The sequence below is a fragment of the Temnothorax curvispinosus genome, unplaced genomic scaffold, assembly GCF_003070985.1.
Source record: "Temnothorax curvispinosus isolate PA1 unplaced genomic scaffold, ASM307098v1 QBEX01013717.1, whole genome shotgun sequence".
Taxonomy (NCBI): Eukaryota; Metazoa; Arthropoda; class Insecta; order Hymenoptera; family Formicidae; genus Temnothorax; species Temnothorax curvispinosus.
This window is the reverse complement of record NW_020223497.1, coordinates 515,641-541,807: the sequence shown is the minus strand read 5'-3', so window position 1 is coordinate 541,807 and position 26,167 is coordinate 515,641. Positions and strand designations below refer to the sequence as shown.

The 26,167-nt window shown below is 38.6% G+C and overlaps 1 protein-coding gene across 2 annotated transcripts in view; it reads right to left on the bottom strand.

Annotated features, from left to right (window-relative positions):
* The window catches only part of LOC112463841 (rho GTPase-activating protein 7), a 212,710-nt gene extending 189,643 nt beyond the window's left edge, over positions 1 to 23,067 (bottom strand). The window contains exons 1-2 of one of the 2 annotated variants that reach the window (XM_025030464.1): positions 21,871 to 23,067; positions 1,259 to 1,475 (exon numbers count right to left, since the gene is read on the bottom strand). In XM_025030464.1, the coding sequence (XP_024886232.1) occupies positions 1,259 to 1,429 (171 nt within the window). In that variant the 5' untranslated portion in view covers positions 1,430 to 1,475; positions 21,871 to 23,067. The remainder of the gene's footprint in view (positions 1 to 1,258; positions 1,476 to 21,870) is intronic. The other variant, XM_025030465.1, reaches the window with a different exon arrangement.
* Positions 23,068 to 26,167: the final 3,100 nt, after the last annotated feature.

Genomic DNA, 26,167 nt, shown 5'->3' with positions numbered 1-26,167 from the left:
AGATGTATAAACATCGGACCAGGAAGGGAATACGGAAAAACAAGCAACGGAGAGCAAACGACTCCGGGACTTGTTTCGGGATTTCGCGATCGTCGACATGGTGACTAATTTGTCGCGACATGCCTGATGCCTCGCCGTTGGCGATTAACGAAACGATCGATAAAGCCGATGATCAATTTTATTGTGCAGCTAAATGAGCAGTGTTATGGCATGCTAAATGATACATCGAGAAGGATGTACCGAGTTGCGAGACTGCAAGACGACTTTCCGCGTTGTGTGTACATTAAACAAGGCACGCGTGATTTAGATCGCATCAAACAACTTTAATTAAGAAAGACGAGATATTTATCCGGACGGAATCATCCGCTCGTCGCGCTCGGCCCATCGTGCGAGAGAAATCATTTGCTCTTGCGGTGATCTGTTCGATAATGAAAAATATGGGCGAAGCCCTCACGGCACGATTCCTTTCACCGCTCGAATCTTCCGTTTCAGGCCTAAGAAGTCGGGGAATCGAGTCACTTCCAGGGAATCAGAATCGATTATCGTAAAGAGAAAGTGGGCGTCGATTCGCTCGACCTTTTTAAATTATCACCGATCTTCGTCTTCTTCATTCAAAGATCCGGTCGTATAAACGCGATTACGTGAAACGTTGGAACCTTTCACGATTCGTATAAACATGCTTTTAATAACGAAATTGCAAAACAGCACGTCTAATCCCGTATAGGGACAAAGATAGAACGAGTGGAACTTTTGAATGCGGGTGATATGTATATGCGATGATTAATCACACCCGCAGGCAACGCGAGATTTCAAATACGATTATCTTCTTAACGTTTACATCACATTTTATACGATGTGATATATCAGAAGATTTAATTACAGAACAAAGGTATCGAAGTAAAAGATCTCATAACGGAACGCCGAAAAAATACTGGAAAATATCCTGATACTATATCTATTATAATTATCTATTGAAGTAAAATGTAGATATTCACTCTAATAGAATTTCCGACTAATATCTCTATTAATGCCATAGATAATTCAACATAATCATATTTTAACATCAATTTAATTTACTAATTAAAGAATCTAATATATTATAAAAATATCAGACTTTATATTTCCTTTTATATGTAGATTCTTTTATAATAGCTCAATAATTGTAAAATAAAATTATTCGATTTCTTAGGATGGTCTTATAATTTCTCGCAACTAAATGCTATAGAAATGCAAAAATACGAATTCAAAATTGACTTACGTTAACCTTGGCGAGATAGAGCTCCAATTCCCTGTACGGGTCCATCTCCGCTGTCTTTTCACTCGTCACCTTGTCATTTTCGTCACTTTGCACGAGCTTCAACCGATTCGGCATCTTCGCGACGGTCGAATCATTTTGCAGACGACCACCACCTTCCTGCATAGTCTCCATGCTCTCACAGTCACCTCGACGATCTTACACGCATTTTCTCGTGCATCTGCAACATCCCACAAACAATATAAATTAATAACAATAAAAAGTAGAATATAGACAAATCTATTCGTCGCATGAATAACATATAAAAATTGCAATAAAAATGCAAATATAAACCTAAAGATTCGACTATACAAAACTAACGAACAATTTAGACAATTTATCAGAGATCGGTTGATTCAAAAGACTTCAGATTTCACTTGACAAAATAAATAAAATAAATAAACATATTATCTGCTGTAAAAACGTTAATTACGCTTTAATAACAAACAAATAAATCGATAGAGGAATTATAACGCTTATAGTGCTCAAATGAGTACGAGAAAAAAGGAAGAAAGGCCGAAAAGGACCTAGGTCTGTATTCTGGCAAAGGCATTATACATATACATATATATAATTAGCCTCGCCATGACTCACTGTGGCCGCTGCGACGCGCGGTCTATATAATCTGGACTTGTCAAATACTTGAAAAGGGTAAAATGACCACCTGCGCTGTTATGATTGCATTTGGCTAAATTTAACGGCCGCGCTAGCGGTTAGTCACTGGAGCTAATTATATTCCGCGCAGATTAGCCGTACCGTCCGCACGTGTGGCTAATCTGAAATCACTTTGTATCCAATTCCCTACTACTCGAAATTGTGTCGTGTTGCCATCGTTCGCAACAGTCTCTGCACGCGGTCGTTCTCTCTACACAGACGAGAAACATTTTCTTCCAGATGGAAGATATTGAAAAGTTTAATGGCTGATTTTATTCTAGTGATTTTTATGCCTCGTATGTTTTTTCTTTTGTACGCGTATTACAATTTTTAGTATCGGTCGTTAATAAGTGAAAAAGTTTTTGATAAGTCGCGATAAAAGCAATCTGCGTAACCATAAACGTTTATTTTATAGACTATAATTCATACAATGATAAAAATTATATGACATGTGCAAAACTAGCAAATTATTTTGCACGTTTTGTTAACTTTCTATAAATTCACATATTAGTAACTAGCACTGAAAAAATTCTAAATTACGAAGTAAACGAGTCAGTGCTGTCGATGCGACATAAGGGGCGTGTGAAGAACTACTATAAAATGCAATCTGATGGAATAATTTCTTTCATCTCGTTTAACTGTGACAGAGACATGGCGGCGACATATTTCTGCACATGGAGTTACGCGCGTTAATGGCACCGAGACAAGTACGATAGTGAAACTCAAATATGAGCATGGCTTTACGCTCCGGCGAGCTCTGACTAATAATAATTAATATTACATTTTGTACTCGCTTTCGACTACCGTATACAACTTTATCGTAGTGAGTATCTAGCCCACCTGCGAAAAAATATGGACACATAGGTATATAGCGCGATCTTATCTTAATACAGCTCTATCGAGTTTTATAATTGTTGCAAAATGACTCTCGTAATCTGTTACAGTGAGTTTTTGTCATTATTAGAAAGATTCCGCTAATCCATTATATCATAACTATAGGCTCTGCGATTTATTAAATCTCAGGAAAACCGTACTGATAGACCATATAGTACAATATATAATTATACCTTGTAAAACTTTCAAAAATTTCAAATCTATCAATTGTACATGTCTTTAGATAGAATATCCATTGTGATTAAAATATTATTCAGAGTCCTGTTCCTTCCATGCGCAGTGAAATACTAAAAGGTAAGTAAAAAGTAAGTAAATAACTAAAAAGTAAGTAAAAAAAAGGCAGGAACTAAGCGCTCCAACAGAAGTTATGTAATGTATCAAATGAATCATATATCGGCATAATTAAATCGATCGATTGTACTTTACTTGATACGTTTGTATAACCAGTCTATCTCGATAGATCTACGTACACGCGATCGCGAGATTACGAACCGATTACATCGCGTTACCTGCTTGAAGAATACAATACGATCGCCGTTACAATCATTGAACTCGCCAACAATGAAGTCATGCATGAGAACATGAATCGCCTGCGCGCACACGTAATGTTAGAAAATGACCGGATGTCTAATCGTGGTCGGCTGCTGGCAGTCAATACGTCAGGTGATTTCACAGGTGAACGACAGTGCTCGTCGCACCTTATATAAGATAGGTACAACTCACGCCGAATAACAGCCACGTTTAACTTACACTTAAAAATATAACTCTTTAAGACCGAAATCCTTTCCCGAGCTGTCAAGAAAACCAAAACGTTAATGGATCATTCTGAGTAGTATTTGCCTCAATGATAAAAATATATTTTGAAGAAATCGGATTTAAAAAATTGCTTTGTAAATATTTTTTTGTTTAATTTTTTTACTAATCTGTTTTTACTTTGCAGTTTAAAAAATCAGAGTTACATGCAGTCCAAATCTCTCAAATGTTTGAATAAAATTAAATTTTACTAAAACGTGAATATAGCAGAATAAGTGATCGAATTTTTGCTGAGCAAATTAAACATTTTTCTTATGTTTCGATTGATAAAACAAAGATTTATTTTTTCGATCCGCGATTATTGCGTTTATTATTCGGAAATTGCAGTCGAAATTTCGATTAATCTGTCTCAAACCCCGTGTAGGACGTAGAAATTTGTGGCTCGCGATAGGTGGGTGAGGGCTGTCAGAACGCCTCGTAAATAACTACGATACCGATGCCTCCCGGTACCAATAGCTCACCCTAATCGAATACCATATTTGCGAGAGGTGGACACAAGCCGTTGGTTAAACTGAATTAAACGGCCCGCTAGCCGCGAAAGAGAAAGAGAGAGAAAGAGTGACGCGCGCCGTTCTTATCAGTTGGAAATTATTGCCGGTAATTTACCCCGCAATCCTTTTGCTCCTGGGCGCGTTCACACCTGGGTGGCTCGCAGGAATACAGACGGAACAGATCGGAGATCGACTTCGCGGCATGTATTAACTACCAACGCCTTACTGCGTAAATATCGATACGTCGAGATTTTATCTGCGCGATATGAATTTGATAATTTGATGGTTTTTATTTGCAAAATCATATTTGTTGAATCTCATAGCCTTTAAAAAATAGCTACATGTATAGCAAGAGCATATCTTTCTAAAAATTTGATCCATTTCTCTGAATAAAAATGATGAATATTAAATTAAATAGAATATTAGATATATTAAAATATATTAAGATATGAAGTATAATATTAGTTTGTTATACGCATATAAATGCATAAAAGTGATACTATTACTCCTCATTAGTATTAATCTTATATGTTCAAAATCAAAAGGCTTTCTTTCAGGGAAAAATAAGGATTTGTATAAACTTGCGCGTCGATATTGACTTGTCACTTAGATACTATCAATATATTCAAATATTTCCGCACGTGTGGGCGGCTGTAATTCAATTCGCGAGATTTTTTACCCTTCCGAAGCCTTGCTCTTTCCAAGGTACGACACGTCGACGATAATTGTTTTTAGTGTCTTCTCACCACCAGGAAGGCAGACACAACGGCTTCGTGCTAATCGAAATCGTAAATCCGACTGATAAGAGCGCGGAGTGTTCCACGTACGACATATTTGTTACGCGGAACGGAGCTTTAAAGCTGTTTTCGCTTCTTTTTACGACACATTATTATCGCACTCTCGAACGCTGTTACATTCCGCACGATCTTTGTTTCCGTCACGTTACAACGAGGTGTGATCTCGTTCACGTAGGCGAAAATGATAGCCGATGATTTCACATAATGTGCAATAACGAGAATAGCAATGAAAATAGTTTTATGTAATTTTTAATCTGCCAAATATATCGATACTAATGAAAAATAGAAGTAAAATTTATTGTCTTAAAACCATTTAGCTTCTAGTTTAACACAATAGAACACAAAATAGAACACAAAAAAATGCAAAATGTTAAGCAATAAACATAGTTACTCCTATGTATAGACGCATTGTATATGTACAATTTATGAGGCCGCGGATAGTTGGAGGACCACCAAGGAAGGCCGAGTTACGTAAGGTTAATTGCGGTCATTCAGCCTGCCATGCAGTGCTCGATACTCGTGCAGAATGCGTCAATGCGTGTTCTGTGCATGTGGCATCGACGGCGACCATAATCATGAAACCTTGCTCCCGAGACCCTCCTCCGATACTTTATGTAACGCACTCGTGCGGTCGATTAGGATTACATCCGTAAACTTGTATTATTTGCCGTTCTGAATTTGAAATGCGACTATCAAATTCGTTTTATTTATAGCTTATCCGTCTGTCAGGCTAATCCGCAATTAATCGCTGTCGCGACCGTTATCTCGCTTGTAATTTATGTTAAATTATTCTGCCTATAGCCCCCCGTGCGTTCTAATAAGCTGCAGTAAACGCTAATTCTATTAACTACTTTGACATAGTAAGACTGACACCTGAAAAATAATTTCTGCACGTTTCAAGGAAGATTGCCAGCGAACGGAGACAACTGCTGGAGAGATTGTTAAATGTAGGTTTCCAACTAACTATGTGAATCACAATGACCACAGTGACCAGTGATCAACCTATTAACCTTCGCAGCCATTCGGCTACGCGCAATTGCGGACACGAACTATTTCCCTCGTCTAGACTCATTGACATCGTTCTCTGAAAAGCAGCGGGAGGTGCTTCGTAACAAAAGAAGGAAAGGCGAACGCACGAGAAGTCAAACAATGTTCTGCTTAGGGGTCTTTCAAGTAGGCCTATTTCATGAGTCCTTTTCACAACCTTGTTACAAAATAAATTTAGCAAAAAATTTCTTTCTACACAATCTTCGCAAAAAATTACATTAAAAAAGTAAGTATGCGTACCGAAAAAAATTTAATATTAAATTATATAACTTATATAAAATTTATAATATTGTTATTTATAATTTTATATCAAATTATAAATATATTAAATATTATAATAAATAGAAATTTAATATATCAATTAATAAAAGTAAAATTATATAATGACGACAAAATAATATTAACCAACTAATATGTAAAAAATAATATAAATGCGGAATCTATATTCATCGAGTGTCACAATTTAGACAGTAAGACATCCAGATGCAAAACACGCAGCCTACACTCTCCTTAGAATTTAAAGATTCAGCAGTCTAAGAGACATGCATACGCATTGGTGTTACCCAGCATATTCATGAATTGCAAGCTAACGCTTAATGTTATGCTAATTCTTTACGAGACGATACGCGCGAATCATCAAGTGGACAGAATCGAATTTTAATTCATTCCAGTTGATTTGAGCATGAAAGAAATATTATTCAACATTGCGATAATGCTTGAAAATGTTTAGATTGTTAACAAAACATTTTTAGCTGCTTTCTTTTAATACATCTTATTTAAAAAATCTTGAACTTAGATATACAGTTCTCAGCCATTAACTCTATTTAAAAAATAAAAATAACTGTAAGCATATATAAATTAAAATCGCAGTATAATTAAATATAAAAATAAAACATAAAGAATAAAAAATATATTTAATGTAAAAAATAATGTATAAAATAATAATTGTAAGAATTCATTTAAAGAGAGAGTTTCCAGAGAATATAAAATAGATAATAAAAAATTGAGAGAAATAATTTGCTCAATATTGGCCACAGAAATACCGTTTTTCCCCACGTAACAAAATCTCTGTTTCAGATGCCTACCCCGCCTCGCGAAAGTAACGGCATATCTCGAAGAAGCGGAGGCGTCAAGCTCGGTAGTGTCAGCAACACCTTTATGGGTTTAACACTCGTTAAATGTACACGTTTGTGTACATTTAGTTGAGTAATACAAGGTACAACCAGGCAGGTGCACGTTCCTTCCACCTCGGGCAACCTGACACAAATTTTTCATCTCTTTAATAATAATGATTATTATACCTATACGTACACAGCAACATAAGTATTATTTGCTGTACGTATTATTAACTTTTTTTATTGCTTGACACTTATTGGGTCAAATACAAGCGAATGTATATAGAAATATTATTTATAATAAATATATATTTAATCGTATCTCAACAAGTAAGTTTATTAAGTTCAACGTGTATGAATAACGTTATATCATATTTATTTCTTGTCCTATTATACTTTTTAATGACGAAATTCGTCAGAAAGCGCATACTTCTATCTGATTAATGAGATTTGTTCGCATCAATGTATTATTATCGACATGTAAAACGGTGTATAATTATTCATGCACATGCCGAAGTTCGTTCAGACTTCAAAGTCCACTGGAATACAATCAGAACTCGAATGATTAAGCGGCGAGAAAAAGACGGACGAGATATCGAGAAGAGGAAGAGCCTCTACATGGAAATGGAGGTATCGTGTATACCTAATTACTGTCGCTATCGCGGTATTTGTCATTCAGTTGTTTATAAATGCAGCCGCGGCCGCGGGCCGGGCGGGGAAACTGCATTTAATTCCAATTAGCCGACCTGACTCGAAACCAGTTTTGAAACTGCGGAGAATTTGGTCAAAAGGAACTTTGTTACTTCTTTCCTTGCGATTACTTTATCAACACGTGATCGAGAGATATATTGTCGATAATAATTGATTCTGCAGTTTGAGATTTTTAATCAATCAAAGCATTTTTTTCATCAATTAAAGTCAATCATATTAAATAAACTATACTTAAATCATAATAATTCAAATGATTGTAGATTATTTTATTTTTATCACTGATGTTTCTATTAATAAAAATTAGAAAAATTATAATACGTCGATATATATGGCTTAATAATCAACATATAAAATTATAGAGATAAAAATTAAACAATAAGTCTTGAAAAATAATTTAAGTTCATTTAGAGATTTAAAAACTACAATCTGTAAAACGTAAAGTTATTTTACAAACAAATACACTGGAAAAATGCCGTAAGTTTGTAACAGCATAGAATATTTAATCATTTGGCTGTGTGTAAAGTCACTCAGTTAATAACTGCGTTCACCATTCTTCTCTTCCCGTACTGCTATTATCAGCTCCAGCACTGGCACGGTTATCGGCACGTTTCCTAATATAAATAATTTATGGCGTCGAATGGAACTGCCGATAGTGCCGATACGTACTGACCTCGAGACACGGAAAACGAAGTTTTGGATGAGTGTGATAGCGTCGTCGACAGTAAAACGATTTCACAGTGTTACATCAGCATACTGGCTACGCGACAACGAATTTGATGCAACGAATTGAACGAACGTATAATATTCGCTAATGAAGAAAGACTTTGGTTAACCGGAATATCAAACGCCTAGATACATTAGAACGTCACGTCCCTTGCAATAACGGTGTGTGCTCGTGACTCGAATCGCTGCCGGCAAAAATTCAATTCGCCATGCTGATAATTCCGTAGGAAGGACCCCGTCAGGCGGCGTTAATCGAAACCCAGTGAACTATCTGGCCCCACGATATACCACTCGCACGCTTCGGGGTGTTCCGCGCGACCACGCACCGTAGCGAGCACTCTCGATTTGCTCCTGTCCGGTGCACCGTAATCATCGCGTCAAGTCGAGTAGCACGATAATGACGACCGGTAATTACAAAGCGTTACGCTCGCGACGTGACCACTGCCCTGTTACCATCGGAATTAACGTTCCAACGTGCACTTCAGTATGCCGAGCCTCGAAGATGAACGGAGAAAACGATTTTGTCACGCGGAAATCGCACCCGCGTTTCTGCTCCGTGACTTCCGTGAATATTTAACGTCGAAAGGAAATTATCATGGAAGTCCAATTATCCAATCTGACCGAAGTTACCAGTGAATCTGACTGAATAACTTAAGACGTTGGGTAACATGAAAGATTAAGACATTGAATATTATTATGATAAATTTGGTTTATATATCCTTTCCTTATTATTTATATGTAATACATGAAAATCAAAATTTGAATTTAAATTTAAAGTTGTATTAATAATATAATTTTAAATTTTTAATCATTTAAATTGGAAGTTATAAAAAAAGATATAAACTTATAAAAGTATCTACTTTTGTGCACCAATTTTTATTTCCTCAATTTTCTATTTTATGCATAAATTTTAAAGTAAATTATTTTTAGATTATCTAAAAAAATTGTGGATATAAAACGCTACCGAAATATACACGTATACGTAAGCAAACTCGAAAGTGGTTCGTAGACTTCGCTAAGAGCTAGGTAACCTTGCAAGGCCTCCTTACAACCTCTCTCCGTTTCTCTCCCTTCGAAGAACCCGCTACGAGGTATTCAATGGATGGAAACGTGAACTGAAAGGAGCTGGTCGCTCAGGATGCTGGCTACCCGCGGCGTTTAGCGACTGCTAAATGGCTCTAAACATTCGTCGCGGAATAGCTGGTTCCGGTTTCACATTCAGAAAAGAAAAGACGTCGATGGGGGTTCTCTAACTTTCGTCAAATAGCAATCGGTATGTAAAATTTTTTTTGTCAGATATGCTAACACTGTATAAATATAAAATAAATATTTCTAGAAAAAAAATCACTTTTTTATTCATACGAGAGAGAAAGAAAGAGATTCATAATTAAATTAAGACAATCATTAAATTATAATCCTGATTACTTTAAATAATTTCTGTAGAGTATTTACATTTACAGATTGTTTCAAATAATTTTTTTTAACGAAAATAGTTTAAAAGATTATACGAGCAAATCATTGACAAATTAGCGATTCAAATAATAGTTCAAGAATACTTTTGCCTACAGCATAAAAGATGGAAAATAACCTTTTGTTGTTATAATAAAAAATCAGAAGAACGCACCAACGTAATTTCCGAAAGAACTTAAGAAATGTTAATGAGTATTATAAGAATGCCGGAAGTTGTGTCGCTTCCAACAATTTATTTTCGAATCATCTGCAGCATCCGTTGCGGTAAATTAAGTTCTTTGCGGTAGTGCGCCCGTAGGAATGTGCGCAATAAAATGTTTATTGAATCATTAGATATAATTAACTGGGAAATTTATAACGAGCGTAGCTCTCGCCTTAAAGGTTCTTCCTGATTGACTTCTCAGTTAACTTGGAAGAATTCAGATCGTTAAGAATCCCTTCTTTACGTGCATTCTTCGTCACGCTCAAAGATCAAACGTATCATCCGCGTATGTGTGGTCCCTTTGTTACTTTTGCGACTTCATAACGTTCTTAGGCTCCGCACATATATGACTCATATAGTCTTGGGGACGACACATTCGTCTGTCTTAACTCCGTTTCTTTCAAACCACGAATAATTAAATAAACCCTTATATTATATATTCCCTCCTGGCACAAGCTTAATAAAGAAAAAAGTTCCGTTGAGCAATAAAATTGTATATTAATTCAATTTCATTTTTAAACCAATTACATTTATTTAACGAAACTGACCGGTTGAAATTTTAGTATCTTGAAAACGGATCCTTTTTATTTCCACATTGCAACATCACGACACTTATTTTCCCTCGAGAGAAACTGAACGGTAATAAGAAATAAAGGTTAAAGATTATTAAATCTGATATGCATCTTCTTCCTGAATTACGGCAATCTATTTTCATATGTTCTCCGTGCCATTTAGCAAGACTTGACTTTGTTGGTAGGCGTATGCTGCACGAACGTAATAGGGAAACGATGAGATAGAAAGCATGAAAACGGGCATGGCGCGACGTCTTGATTTATCACGTTTGCAAAATGTACACGGAGTCGTGCGGGAATATCGACAACGTAACGTGATCGTGAAGATTGCGTGACGAGAGTTATTATCACACGATTTACAGTTTATCGCGTGTTTCATACGATTCACCTCGTGACTCGGATATGCGAAAACTTAATAACAAGCTCGAAAATAGTCGCTATTAAGTAATAGACAGCATTTCCCTAGAGTAAATAATACACAGTCGGCGTTTAACGCTTAATAACATACATAAGCATGTATATATATGCGTATATACATATATGTGTATAAATACGTCGAGTACTTTTCATATCCGTAATTTATTTCACTTAATTTCATTTCGTTCGCAATTTAAATTCAATGTATCGAGATTTATCACGTGAGTTATGTCTCGTGTGCACGTTTCCGAGTTCAGCTAACGTAAATTTCTCCGCACCCTATAAGATAGTCAGAAAACATTTAGGTCATAGCTTGAGCTATTGCAGTAATGCAAATAAACAGTCCGTCGCTGCAACGTCTACAAGAGAATAAGAAAACGATGTGTCTCGAATCGGATCCGACACGATGTTTATTTAAGCGATGTAAGGAAGAGCTGCCCCAACTCGGAATTCCAGTATCCAGAATTAGAATCAGTCGCACTTAATTATTCGGAACTCTGACGGATAATGTAAAATAAAGAGTATAAACACAAATAAATAAAAAGAATTATTTCTATAATTTAATAAAAATTTCAGTCCATTTTATCTTCTTTATCTTTCAGTAGTTATTCCAGATTCCTTCAAAATATCGTGCACGTTAATCACCGTGCACGATCTCCTTTTTTACGTAAATCGCGGACAAAAGGCAAAAACTTTTCCCAAAGTCGTGGAGCAGCCGCGCTTTTCCCATCATGAAGTTAATACGATCGCTCGGTGGTCGTGCTTCTTCAGCAATGATTGCATCGTGGCATTCGAACGGCGGCGAATAACTCGCGCGGTGGTCGTGCTTCCACCGCGATAGCTTGTTGCATTTTGAACGGCGAGTATCTTGTACTTCTACTTCACTGACGGCCGTCGGTTATCCGTGGAGATCGTCCGACTCGTTTCTACGGGCTTCGGATCGCGTCAGAGAAGAGGCTGCTTTACATTGTGAGAGCCCTTATCTACCGTCTCAATCCTGCGCGAAAGGATCTCGAAAGTGCAGCGCCGATATACTTGTACAGGTCGTAGAACTTAGAATTATGATATCTTTGTCGCGACGCGCGCGGCAAACGTTCGCGTTGAATCCCGCGATATAAACGCTATAACTGTGAATTACTGTTAAAATCATGATGTACGTAAAATTAAATCAAATGTAGTTTCCAGTCGGTTCACCGTGTTTCCCTATTTTTGCAATTAAGCTGAGCTGATTAAATTTATTTAAGGTAAAGTGCAATATCTGCATTGACTTTTATTACGAGATACGAGTTTTACCCAATTAATTTTTAAATCAAAAAATTTTTTTGAAGTTAAATTGAATAAACGTATACTTCTAATCACTAATTAAAAATAAAATTATATTCAAGTTAAAAATTAAAAATTTTGTTATCTATTTATAAGTATAATGCAGTAGGCATAACAAAAAATAAAAGCAAAGATAAAAAAATTAAAAACTAATCTATCAATAAACATTCTTTTAATGTTTTTTAATACCTTTTCATAATCCGCGATAAAGTCGTTTAGTGTTTGAAGGGTGAAACATTATTACAAAAGTCGCACACAGCAAGTACAGCAGATGCCAAAAGCACGATTCAATGAGGATGACGATAAAGAATAGAATGAGGAAAAAAAATAATGAAGCGTGATCAGCATGATCCATTTTGCTCTGGAATAGTCGCGAGTTCGCGAGCTATAAGATACTATATCCTCTCGCCATCCCCAAGTCGCAGAACTGGTTTTACACGCGGTCGATTCCGATACATAAAGGAGACGAACAGGGATGAGAGGAGGCCGCGAATAGCTAAAAAGAGAGATGTATCGATGATCCTTTCAGGGGATTCTCCCTTCTTGTGGTCCTCGCGATTCATCGCTCATCGTCTGATTAAAACGATGGACCTTTCTTGTGACATCCAAGCCAATGTCATAGATAAACGGGCAACTTTTTTTATACGTCTAAACGAAAAGTTAATTCAGCAAATCCTTATACCATATATCTCCTGTGTCTTCTTTTTTTATTATGTCTTTCATTTTCTTTCTGTTATTCTTGTTTTTTTCATACTCATCTATAGATCCAATCATTCAAATCAATAAAAAAATGTAGCATGGAGTGAAAGTGACATCAATGATATATAAGTATAATATTTTAGATTTACGGGTTCTCTTAATAATTTCATATTTAATAATTTTATATGTTAAATTAGTAGAAGTTATCACTTATAATAATTTTGTAAGTATTAAGTTTGTTATTGAAAATACTGTCACAATCATCCGAAATGATTTAACATACACTAGGTCAAATAAATACAAAATAAAAATTTTACGAGCGTTCCTTGCGATGCAAGGTGCGTCATGGTCATTAATTCCGTGCATTCTAAATGTCGTTTTCGATAGGCGTCTCGCAAAATCAGCTTTCTACGAATACTCTTCGAATAAATTACATCAGTGGAGACGCTAGCACATTTTCTTTTGTCTACAAACCCAGTGTAAGAAATTTACATTTTATTTATATTACATTGCATCACACTCGCGAAAAAAGAAGAAAAAAAATTACGTGTCATAAAAATGCTTACAAATTCTATGCAAACGGCTGTTTGTAAGGTATGATAAATATTAACCATATAAGATGATAAAATATGCAAGATATGCATATCGAATGTTAATAAGAAATAAGATATATGGCAATAATAAGTATTAGCACCGTGAAATGCCAAAAATGTTGCGTAAATGTTACGAGGATAATATATTATTTTAAATTGCGACTTTATGATAATATGACCATGATCATTGATGTCCTCTGGTTAAGATAAACGGTCATACCAGTAAACTAGTTGTAACAGCGTGTTTCACATTTATTTAAAGACAAAGTTCATCTATTTTAATAAGAAATTACCTCATAAATGCCGTACTAAAAAATTATTAACCAGACTGAAGCAATGAAGCAGGTATATAGATGCAAAACCACCATGTTAATGTTGACATGTAAAACCACCACGATATTTTTTAAAATAAAAAATTCTAAAGTATCATCACATATAGTGACAATAGTAGGAAGAACTAAAAGTATTGAAACCAAGATTAATTTTACAATGTGAGGAACCGCTATGAATGCGACAGCATTTTCTTTGAACTTCAGCAAATATGTATGACTAACTGCAAGCAAATATCGGAGTAGGCAAGCAGGAAGGGACATGATATGATTCATGCGTTAGGTCTTTGCAAACAACCTCGGAGAACTTAATCCTTATGCGAGACGAGAAGCTCTCCAGAGGCGTTGATACTGATGGTAATATCAATGACGTCTCGACGCGACACTTCATCGTCGCCTGGATAAAGTAAGTCTGCTGGCATTTATTTAAGCCGCAACTTCTTCAAAACATACGTTCTAACTTTCAATATACACACAAATTACCTTTAACTTATTCGATATTAAACTTTTATAGAAAAACTCCAAAAATGTGTGTATTTACGGCCGATAGAGATCCATATGTACTTATTTCAAAATTCTTATTTGAAATAATCTTTGTATAATAAGAAATTCTAACAATAATTAACAATAATTAACAACAATTTTTATCTCTCGCTATATGATAATTTAAAAAACTTAGTATTTTATAAATTCTATTCAGTCTTGTTGAATAGAGTTTTTCATCATTATTATTACACGGAGAAAATTTTATAGTAAATATTACTATGGTGTCGCACTAGCTGCGGACCATCGAGGAATTTTAAGTTAAATTACTATGTTTATGGTAAAAATTACGTTATTTTATCGTTTTTAAAACAATAATTATAGTATTTTAACTTGAAATTCCTCGATGGTCCGCAGCTAGTGCGACACCATATATAGTAATATTTACTATAAAATTTTCTCCGTGTATTATGCATTGACCAATTGTAGCAGTTAGTTCGGATTATTGCGATATATATATATCGAAACTACATTCCCAATCTTCACGATATTTCATATCTGACTCGATGTTTACTTAGCTGCACGCTGTTTCGAATGCATCAGCGGATAGAATCGATTCTCTGTCGTATCTCGGGATCGTTTCTCGATCCTATGCTCGCAACAAGCATCCCCGTGACATCAAGGTTGGTTTTATTATCGCCGCTCTATCGACAGGGCTATCGACGGAAGACCACCCACACAGTCGGTTTCCGGCGCTAGAGAGGGATATTTTCGTGACCGGCACGAACTGCTACGCTCTTGTCGCGTGTCGATTTTCCTCCCTTCCACCCTCGTTCCATTTCACGCACGAGTGATATGGAACGCTCTTATCGATGTACCGAACAGTGACAATAGCCTTTTACTATTTAATTGACTGTAATTGCTTTCGATTTCCTCGGTCGTCAATTGTGCTTCGCGCAACGCGTAACGAGGATAGTTCGCCATATCCGTGTATATGCGTGTGTGTACGTGATCAACCAGAGTGATCGACCAGATCGACGACCTATTTGCATATTTGAATCACGATTCAATCAGTAAACGCTTCTCCTTTATGTCCCTATTGATTTCCTTTACGTTACTGATAGTTACTATGACAACTCGCGGTAACTTTTCAATGTTTCCTCGTATCGATATCTTCATTTCAGTTCATTATCTATTTCTGGATGATATTGTTCCGATAAAAAATATCAAAATTAACCCTAGAACGCATGAGAGGGGTCGATTTCGACCCCAGGCGAACTTTGAACTACGCTCCTGAGCTAGCGAGTGACATTATTGACTCAGGACCTGAACCATAATTCATTTCAACTCTCTAAAAGTAAGATTATGTTGGGCGCAGCGTTGGTTGTTCGCTGGCAGTGAAACAGCACCGTCGCAAAGCGTGCGTGGGGTCGATATTGACCCCAGTTGTGAGTTGCCGTTTGTGTTTCGTCGGTAAGCTAATTTTATATTTTTTGCTAGAATCAATATATTTCATGTATTATTACGTAATCTGAGCATAAATAGTCATAAATATTATTTAAGACGAAATATCACACAACTTAGTCGGTAAAAATCCCGTTGCCTATAGAAGATTGACATTTCGCAGAAAATGGCTGGGCGATATAATGTTTCATTTTTTTCATATTTTTTACTATTTTGTATCAAATAAAAATAAAATAATACTTGAAATACAATTTTTTATGGTTTTTTTTATCGACTTTTTCCATATTTCAACTTTGCGAATTTCTTCATTTTTATAGTCCCAAATAAATATATTTTTTGAACAGAACATAGCGATGACAATTTTTTTCTAATAGTCTAATGTGTCCTCTTTAAGACGCCGTGTGAATATTGAAAGTCGGTGGATTACAAAAAAAGATACAAATTTTTGTTTAAAAAAAGAGGTTTTTGCTGATTTTCTGCGTTTTTCGGTCTTTAAATGGATTTTTCACTAACTAAACTTGAGTAAAATTAAATTTACCGCATACCATTCTCTTCGTTATTAAAAAACGAAGAAATTCATGTAGGTTTAAAGGCTCTTTATTTCTGTAGGACCGGTTTTACGATCAAATAAAGCGTGGGGTCGATATTGCCCCCAGTCATGCGTTAGAAGGTCAAAAAAATGATACATGCGTTCTAGGGTTAAAAAAAATATATTTTTATGTCAAAATAAAATTAAGTATTTATATATTTAAGTATAAACTAAAATCTTCGAATAAGCAAGATAAATTCCGATAATAATTCACTAAATATTTTATTTTCTTCTTATTAAATAAGATTTTGTTATTTTTTGAGAATGTTTCAACAGCGATAAACATTTAAAAATTAATTTGTTTAGACATTTATTTGCGCTTTGCTTTCTTTGATTTGCGAGGTCTCAATTTCACGCATAATCTCAATAGATAATGTAATTTGTGCGTAGAAATGTTTAAAAATTTTAATTTTTTGTTATTTCTAGATTGAAATGAATTTCTTTACGCTCTGTGAAGGATTATACGATTACTATACCTCGTATTCTGTCGACGGTAATCCCGGTTAACGGAGGTCGTCTTTAGGGCCGTCTCTCGTCGGAGGGACAGCCGATAGGCCGCGGGCTCGATTTCAAAGAAGCGCGCTACAGCATAACCATAATTCCTCGAGAAATATGACCCAATGACACAATAAGTACCGGTCATTACCGCGCGCGTAACCGACTCCGGCAGGCGGTAAGAAAATTAAATTCCCACGCGCAATCGCCTTCGCGCCGTTAATGTTTTCCGTCCGCATTAGGAGGTCGCTTGTGTGAATTTGCAGCTACGTTTTAGCCACGCAACTTTTCTACGCGGAATACTTGGAGATAAAACGAGAAAGGTTCCGTCAACACTGTTATTTCAATTTTTTTAAATAGATTACACTTGAAGCCGCGGAACGAAGCCGCATTTTAGAGAACTTTGCAACGCGCAAAGGCTCCCGCTTTCCTATTTTCCTCACAAACGTATTACCGCTGCGCGTTGCGGCACTCATGTCGGAGGAATAAAGCCTGGATCGCGCATAAATATTTCACACATCACCCATCGAGATATACAGGCGTTTAAAGGCGCGCGAGGAGAAAAGCGCTCCCGGCACTAGGGGTTGGCTGGCGGAAAGTTTCGTGCGATTTTACGTTGCGTCATAAATGCGGGATGTAAATCATGCAGGGGACACGAGCTACTCCGCGGAGGCGCGTAAAAGTTGAAGGATCAAGAAGGAAGTGAAGAAGAGTCAGAGGATCATCGACAACGTAATTAATCCTGTACACTGAAAGTGCCTAACGATTATTTCTTTCTCCTATTTTTTCTTCTTTTTTTTTACACAAGGTATTATATAAAATTAAAGATTTCCTACAAATGTTGTGAAAGTTTATAATTTATAGAGCCTATTAAAATCCGTTACAAGAAAGTGACGCGACATTTAACACTATTATATTCAATTTAGTGTTATATATACATCTCTGAATTTTAATATTTCTATTAAAATTTATTAGCAATTAATATTTTAGAAATTAGAAATTTAAAAATTATAATTAATTCTCCTCAAATAATTACTTATGATACTCTATATTGTAATATTTCTCGGAATAAAATAGAATAACCTTGATAAACTGAGTTATAATCATGTGTGTATATCCGTTTTTCTGTCACTAGCAGCTTGTGATTCGTAAAAGGCAGTAGCCTGAACAAAGAACGTACTTCCGCTGAGAATGATTGTAGCATAAAGTATGAAGCTTTTCGGAAGAGCAGCCACACGTGCTGACCACGTGTTTCGTTGGAAGCCTTGTTGGTAAAGTATAGCCCGTGCTCGCTCATCATCACGAACAAAGGAAGACGCGTCGTCACTCCTCCATAATAAATTTCGTGAAACGATCGCTGCGTGCCGGTAATTAATGATTAGACCTAAACGGCGATCGTTCTCATGCATTGTTAGTAAGCGATTGATGATCAATACATTTCATGTGTTAGCCACTGAAAATCGGAGAACTTCTGTGTATCTCTAAAAGATAAACCGACAAACATTGATTAGTTTCCAAAAGTCATAGACAGAATCTTATCGCGGCTGATAGGCTGCAGTGTTCTATACACATGTACACACGAGGAGCAAAAATATCTGTGTGACTCGTCATTCTCAGAAGGAGTAGCTGTGATATTTAATCGAATGTGATAAACGTCATTCACGACGCAGCACGGTATCTCATCTCTTTGCGCTCTGACTGATATAATAAGGTAGCTTTTATTTACAGTCTCATGGTCAATCAATATGGCCCTTGAATCGTGATAAAAAAAATGTTGTTTTTACACGACAGTTTTTCTCAAGTTCATAAACGATTACTAAATTGTTGCTTACACAAAATAGTAAAATAAAAGTAAAATAAAAGAAACGCGAAATAGAGCTTATTTTTAGCTTATAATAATTGTGAATGTATTTGCTACAGAATCCTGTCGCGTAAAGTATAAGAGTAGTTGCAAAAAAGCTGCCCCTCTTTGCTACGCGATTCACATGGCAGAAATAACTCGCTCTCCCGCTTTGAATTAAGAAATCGAGCGTTGCCATTGTCGATGTAACGCGGGGAGCTTTTAAGTTTCGCAATCGCATTACGACTATTTACGACCGACCCGACGACTGCTCGCTTTATGCAAATTGCCGCGTTGCAATTCCTGCAAGAAGTGTGAACGTAGCGACTGTATACATAAGAATCCCTCACTATTATCCCATAACTTTTTAGCATACATAGTACAAAGTGCAGTTCTTATTACAAATAAATTAGAAAATGTGAAAAAAATATTTTTAATCCCTTTATGTTGCGTTTACTTTAGAAAAGCTGTATTTTACAGATTGGTTTTCAAAGTATAAACGTCTTTCGACAATCGATTGTTTAATAAGCAACACGATTCCTTTAATATATAGCTTATTTGTTGCACTTGTAATTAGAATAATAATTTTCGAAATTAATCAAACATCGTATTGCTTATTGATTATGTCAAATTAATATATCGACACGTGACAATATCAGCTCCACCTATTCGTCATCAAGCGCTGCGAAATAAATCAAAATTACTACGGTGTGAAAAATATTTGTGTCATTATTCCGAGAAACGCATATCATTACGCCGTACTAATCACGTACGAAATAACAACGCACGGCGATCGCTTACCATTCATTTGTTGGCGATGATATTATGAAGTAAGCGTTAAATAAACAGGCTTCTTTTAATGCGCGCGTTTAAAGCATTCATATTTTTCAGCTGCGTATTGCAGTATTCATTCAGAACCTTATCAGGCATGTTGAATGAAATCATAAAGTATAATTTGAATCCGTCAACGTGACTTCTTCGCTTTCTATAGTATCATAGTAGAGCACTATTTTTCGACCAAATTAACCGTCGCGGTTGTACGAGATCGATGTAAGATTCAAATTCAACTTCGTCTTGCAAAACACGTCAAAGGTAATAAAAAAATATAAAAAAATAAAATGTTTATTCATTACTAATAAAGTTAAAAAATTAGAATCGTAAGTTCTATATTCTAAATTCGTATATTCTAAACGCGTTGCATCACACTAGTATTATCTGCAAATTAACGAACGAGGAAACGTGAGAAAATTAAAAGAAAAAATTGTTTTCTCGAAGCAGGTAGCGCGCGGCACTAGACACGCGGAGATTTAATCGGCGGGACATTCCACGAGGATGATGATTTCACGGTGATGTCACCGCGGCATCGAGCGGAATCGTAATCAGGATTTCGCCTTCAAGGATGCGCGCGCGCACCGGCCGAGCGAGTTGCTCGGCACGGCGCGGCGGATACCGATTACCGATCTCGCCACTACGATAAATCGTACGATTACGAATCACCGCCGTGCCCGCGTCGCGACGCATGCCCCGCGCCTTCGATCCGAGATTGCAGGAGATGCACACACACACGCGCTACCGACTTCTGTAAACAACGCGCGCCTCACTTCCGTTACGCGGCCGCGCGCGCTCAATTCCACGATATCGCTCTCTGCGCGACTCGCATCGATCGGCTGTCGCGTTTAATTGGGCGATCCGACGATCGAAACCGTGTCAGATCTAACGATCTCGCCTCGTTCTAATTACCGAACTCGTACGGCGGAATAGCACGGAGATTGCATGGATACAGCGACGGAGGAAAAACACTCTTTATCAGACGTACGATTTTATAAATAATTTAGGACTAGTTCCACCCCAATCTGAATTTCACGTTCGCGATAAACAACACCCAAATTATGTACGTTTAACAGCCGGTCTTTAGATTCTTTTCGGCCGAGATTATCGGCCACGTGTGGTAAATGACTTTCCGATTGACGTCAGAGCGCACGTTGCAGTTTGCACACGCGTGTCGAGCGAAAGAGTCGGAAAGAGAGGGAAAAAAACAGAGCGTTGAAGTTGCGTATTTTATTGTCAGACCGCAACGTTAACCAGTTGTCATAATCCTATGCGGCATGCGAATATTCGTATTTATATTTAAGCTGCTCCGATAAATTGCACTTGTGTCGACGAGAATGGCTCAACGCGCGATAGGCATTCCTTCGCGATAAAAATATGTTGTAGCCTGTCACGCAATTATGGTACAAATGTCAATTAATCGATCAAAGTTTAATGACCCGCGAGATTAAAATGTTAAGTGACACACATTCAAGATTTTCGGTATTCCGAAAACAAATCGAGTGATATTATTTTTTCCGAATCATCGGTCGAGCAGGCATTTAAAATTCACTTGAATTTTGCAGATATTAACCATTGCAAGAATCAAGTATCGAAACGTTCTCAACATTGTTAAATATTAAAGGATAAAATTTAATAAAAATCAATACCTTGAATTAAATAACATTTTGTTATTTCTAATTCACGTGTATCACGTGTATCGAAATTTATTATTTTAACACAAAACGGTATCACTTTAACTTTATTGGTTTAGTTAAATTAACGATATATCTTGAGCTATGGCAACTTCATAGAAATGATTAAAAATGACTTACACAAATTAAGTATATAATTTGACGAATTATCGAATTTACCAGTGAATGTTTCGAGCATGCCTGCCCGAGCGAAAGGATGAGATGAAAACAATTGTCGCTGCCGCACTTCCGTGGGATCGTCAGCGTGTGAAATTCTTTTTCGTGCAATTTTCCGCGACTTTCCGCCGTCGGTTAGGTTAGGTACGATATAACTCTCGAAAGTGAGGTACTCACCCGAGGATCCTCGGCGAACGTTGAGGAGTTCTCGCCGGCGACGACGGAGCGGCGGCGGCGGCGTGCATCCACGTGTTCTCGACGCGGCGTAGTTTAAATTTACTCGTACAAACGTCGGCGCGACACGACGCGAACACAAGAAACCACCGACCACCGCGCGCGGCGGCGTCTCTTTCACGATCCCGCGCGATTATATCACCGCGGTCATCGCCGCCTCTTCCTCTCCCGAGACCGGGTTGCGTTTCCGGCGCCTCACTTTTCCGCGAAACGCCGCGTGGCTTCACTTCCGCGAATTTCCGAGCAACGAGCGATTTCGTCGCGCGAGTCAACGCGCGATATGTCACGTATCCTCGGCTGCAGCTCGTCGTTTTCCCCCCCGCGAAACGTGTCGTACGAACCGTCGACGTGTCGACGCGATTATTGTCGGAGCACTGGAGCAGTTCGATTTGCGTCGAAGGATCGACGTTGCAGCGCTTGCCGCGCTTAATCGATCCGCAGCGAATTTCAGTCTGGTGTACCGAGGGACTGAAGTTGGCCGCGCTTCAGTTCGATCACACTGTCGTTTGAATTTTCACTGAACTTCACACTCTCGTACGTCCCGCGTGATTTCTCCGTATCTCGACTCTCCGCGTTCGACGTGGCACCAGGCTTCTTTTAAGACTCCAGAAGCAGAAGCAAGAGCCACGCGGGCAATCGGCAACTCGGTAGCGTAGCGTATCTTGCGACGCGTATCACGTGGCCGCAACGGTTACCCACCGCACTTGTTGATTGTCGCCGTAGACACGAGCGCCTCGTTGACGAGGGACATAATTCCCGCGGAATTCCGATACGCGTACGGATCACCTCACACACGCAAGTCCGATAACCTCGTACGTAAACGAAGGGCCACTCTCGATCTCGTCTCACTTCCGTTAATATCGAAACGCTCGCCGAAACTGTCGCGCACAAATCGCGGAAGAGCACCGCCGGTCGGTGCTTTCTCTCGTCGAGTTACGTCGCGATCTTGCTGTCACGATCGAGCGAAGAACACTGCATGGTCGCGAAACACCGTAGAAACTAACGAAAAACTCATTCGGAGCTTACCGGAGCAACGGCACGACGCGACGGCGCGCCGCCTACGCGCACGAGCGATGCGTTCAAATCGAATTAGCGCCACGAAATGCGGGAACCGACTCCCGCGACCGCCACGGCGAGACTGAGAAGCGAGAGCGGCGTGCGCATGCTCGGCATGGCACGCTTACGTCGCTTTACCCGCTTCGAACCGAGCGAGTCCGTTGATGCCAGAGCGCGCTCGCGGCTCTCTCGGAAACACGAATGACGGAGAGACGAAGCGGGGAATAGACCGACCGACTGCGACTGTGACTAGGCACTAGGCAGTAGGCACGGTGCGGCGCGCGCGGCGTGCTTATTTGGTTTATCCCCACTCCACCCCCACCACTCGTGTTGACGAGAGCCACGGACGTCGCGCCGCGCGCGCCCGTCCCCTCTGCCGCATTTCCCCTCAAAGATCGCGCGGAGTAAATACACAACAATCACCGGGGCCCGACGCGCGGCGGTTGAGATTACGAAAAACTGTAATATATCGAATATTTATTTATACACGTGCTTCGCGGAATTTATACGGATAATATATCGAGGTATATCGCGTTCTTTTGGATAATCCGTCTCGCTTTTCTCAACCGCCAACTTGACTCGCGTGTCGCGCGGCTTCGGAAAGAAGTTGCCGTTGTTTTCGGAACACAGGTAGATACGAGCGGACCTTAAATTGAGTGGCGTCTCGAGTAATATGTTTAATTAGTTATCGTCTCTATTAACGTCGTACATTTAACGTCTCTATTAATTATCGATAACGTCGATAACAGTTTTTATTAACGTCGTATTTAGTCGTGTTTTGATATTTGGCGATCGTGGAAGATATAGACACAATATTCATAATCGATGATTTAATTGCAGTTAACCAAAATTGCCTCGCAATTAGTAAAGTAGCAATCGTATTATTTTCGGTTGGTATGTTCCGCGAATAACTCATCTGACATTAATTCACACATTTATTCCTCCTACGTCGCTTAGATTGCAATAGTAAAAGTATAATGACATTATATTCGTTGTTCAAAGTATATCTTATATATACATATCTCTTTAGCTGGCGCCAGATTATGCGCGATTCGTGGTTCGTGATTTGCGGGTCGTCATTCGCGCCGATTCGCTAGCGGAACGTTTTTTTTTTTTTACGAAATCAAAGAGATGAATCGAAATCGCGAAATGATGAACCATGAATAGTGGAGAGTCTACATTGGCAAACGGGCGAATCCATACGAATATAGAGAATCGCAAATCACGAACCACGAATCGCGCGTAATCTAGCGCCAGCCTCTCTATTAGTGTTTCCGCTAGGGGAAAAGATACTTGATCGATTTCCAGTGTGGGAGCAGCAAGCGTCCTCGCGTCGCGCGACGGTTGCTCCTGGCGAGTGAAGTTGGCCGCGCTATTTACGAAATTTTCTCCGCGCCCCGCAGTCCACCATGTTAGCGTCCTACCTGCGGGACGTCAGCGGATCGTATAGCTTAATTTGCTTCGTAGCTTCTCCGACGACTCCGGCGTAATTCTTCCGTCGCCGTGTAATTAAGTACGCGTCGCGTCGCGAGATTAATACCGGGAGTGCCGTGCAAAGTGTCGCGCGGTCATAAGCGACGATATTGTCGATCTTCTCGCGTGAACGTCGCGAGTGAGTCGAGTGAGTGCGCCGACGAAGATGCGACGGATGCGACAATGGACCGAGAAGAGGAGGAGGCCAGGGCCAGAGGAGGCGAAGGCGGCCTGGGAGGCATCGGGCGACAGCGGAGCGACCGTAGGGTGAGTAATTATTCGTTTATTATTTTGCTGTCCTGTCAGTCCTGTCACGGCCAGGTCCCGTCGCTTTCTCAAGCGCAACTTGATTAAATGATAATGAAACCCATTAAATGATAATTGATACTCATTATTCGTACAATACCGTTTGAGGTTAACTCCGGTGCAATTTCGTAATTTCGGAGTCCAATCTCCGATATGCGAGAGGAGATATTACATCGCGAACGTCGCGTCTCTCTCTTAGGCCCAGTTTCACAAGTGTCGGTTAACTTTTAACCTTAGATTAACTTACTCTTCGTCTTTTTCTAAAAGGGACGTTAAAAGGAGACGAAGAGTGAGTTAATCTCGGAGTTAATCTAAGATTAAAAGTTAACTGACACTTGTGAAACTGGCCCTTATATTCGCACGGTCGTAATATATATATTACTTGCACGATTTTTCCCGGATTAATTATGCGAGTTAATGCGAAAATATGCAGCCGCTTGCGGCTTACGGCGGCCGCGATCGTTTCTCGCACTGACATATTTTAAAATCAGATATCTCTTAAAAACGATGTTTTAAAAAATGCCTGCTTTAATGTAAAACTATTTTTTTATTACAGATCAAAGCAGGATTACAACTCTGCTGTTGCGCATCGGCCGGTGAGTTACTTTTTATTTCAATATCGAGGCAATGGATTGGTATAATTATATTAAAAACGTAAATAATATGTATGTATAAGAAATAAGATGTGATTTTTATAAAATAATATCTATTGCCTTGAAATAAATCGGCTCGGAAATAGAGCCTAGAAAATATTTTTACTATTTGTAATCCTCTGCCGACTTTTTATCACGCAAGATTACGCGTACTCAGTGATAGTGATACGATATCTGAATGGGGCCGCGGCTTCTCCGGCAACGTGAGTAGTAGGGTTACACCGAACACCCCGTGTCTGGTCAGCCTACCCCTACTCTGTTCCCCACCACTTATGTTGCCGAGAATCCACGGGTCCATGGTATCACTGATTGTGAGTGAGTCAGTCACGCAAAGTCGTCCCTTCTCAGTCGCTCCTGCGACGCGCAGCATCGCGTTCCGTGTCTCTCTCGCGCTTCCGACCTGTCTCCCTCGCCGCCCGACCGCGCCGTCCCCGCGCGCTTCATTGAGAATCCTTATCTCCACTTCTTCCTAACGTCGGCGTCGATTGCTTACATCAGAGGTTGCCAAACGTCTCACCGCAGTCGCGTCGCGTCTTCTTACGAAATCGACGCGCATTCAAATCCGGAGATAATTTCGAGTTTAGACTCGAGATTTGAGAATACCTATATAATGCAGAAAGAGCTAGACGCATATCGCAATAGGTGGTGTCGCGTGTTATTAAAATGACTTAAAGAAGAGGCACTTGAGATGACCAAAATATCAATTTTCTATGTTTAAAAATACATTGTCTCTTGCACATTTTTAACTGATA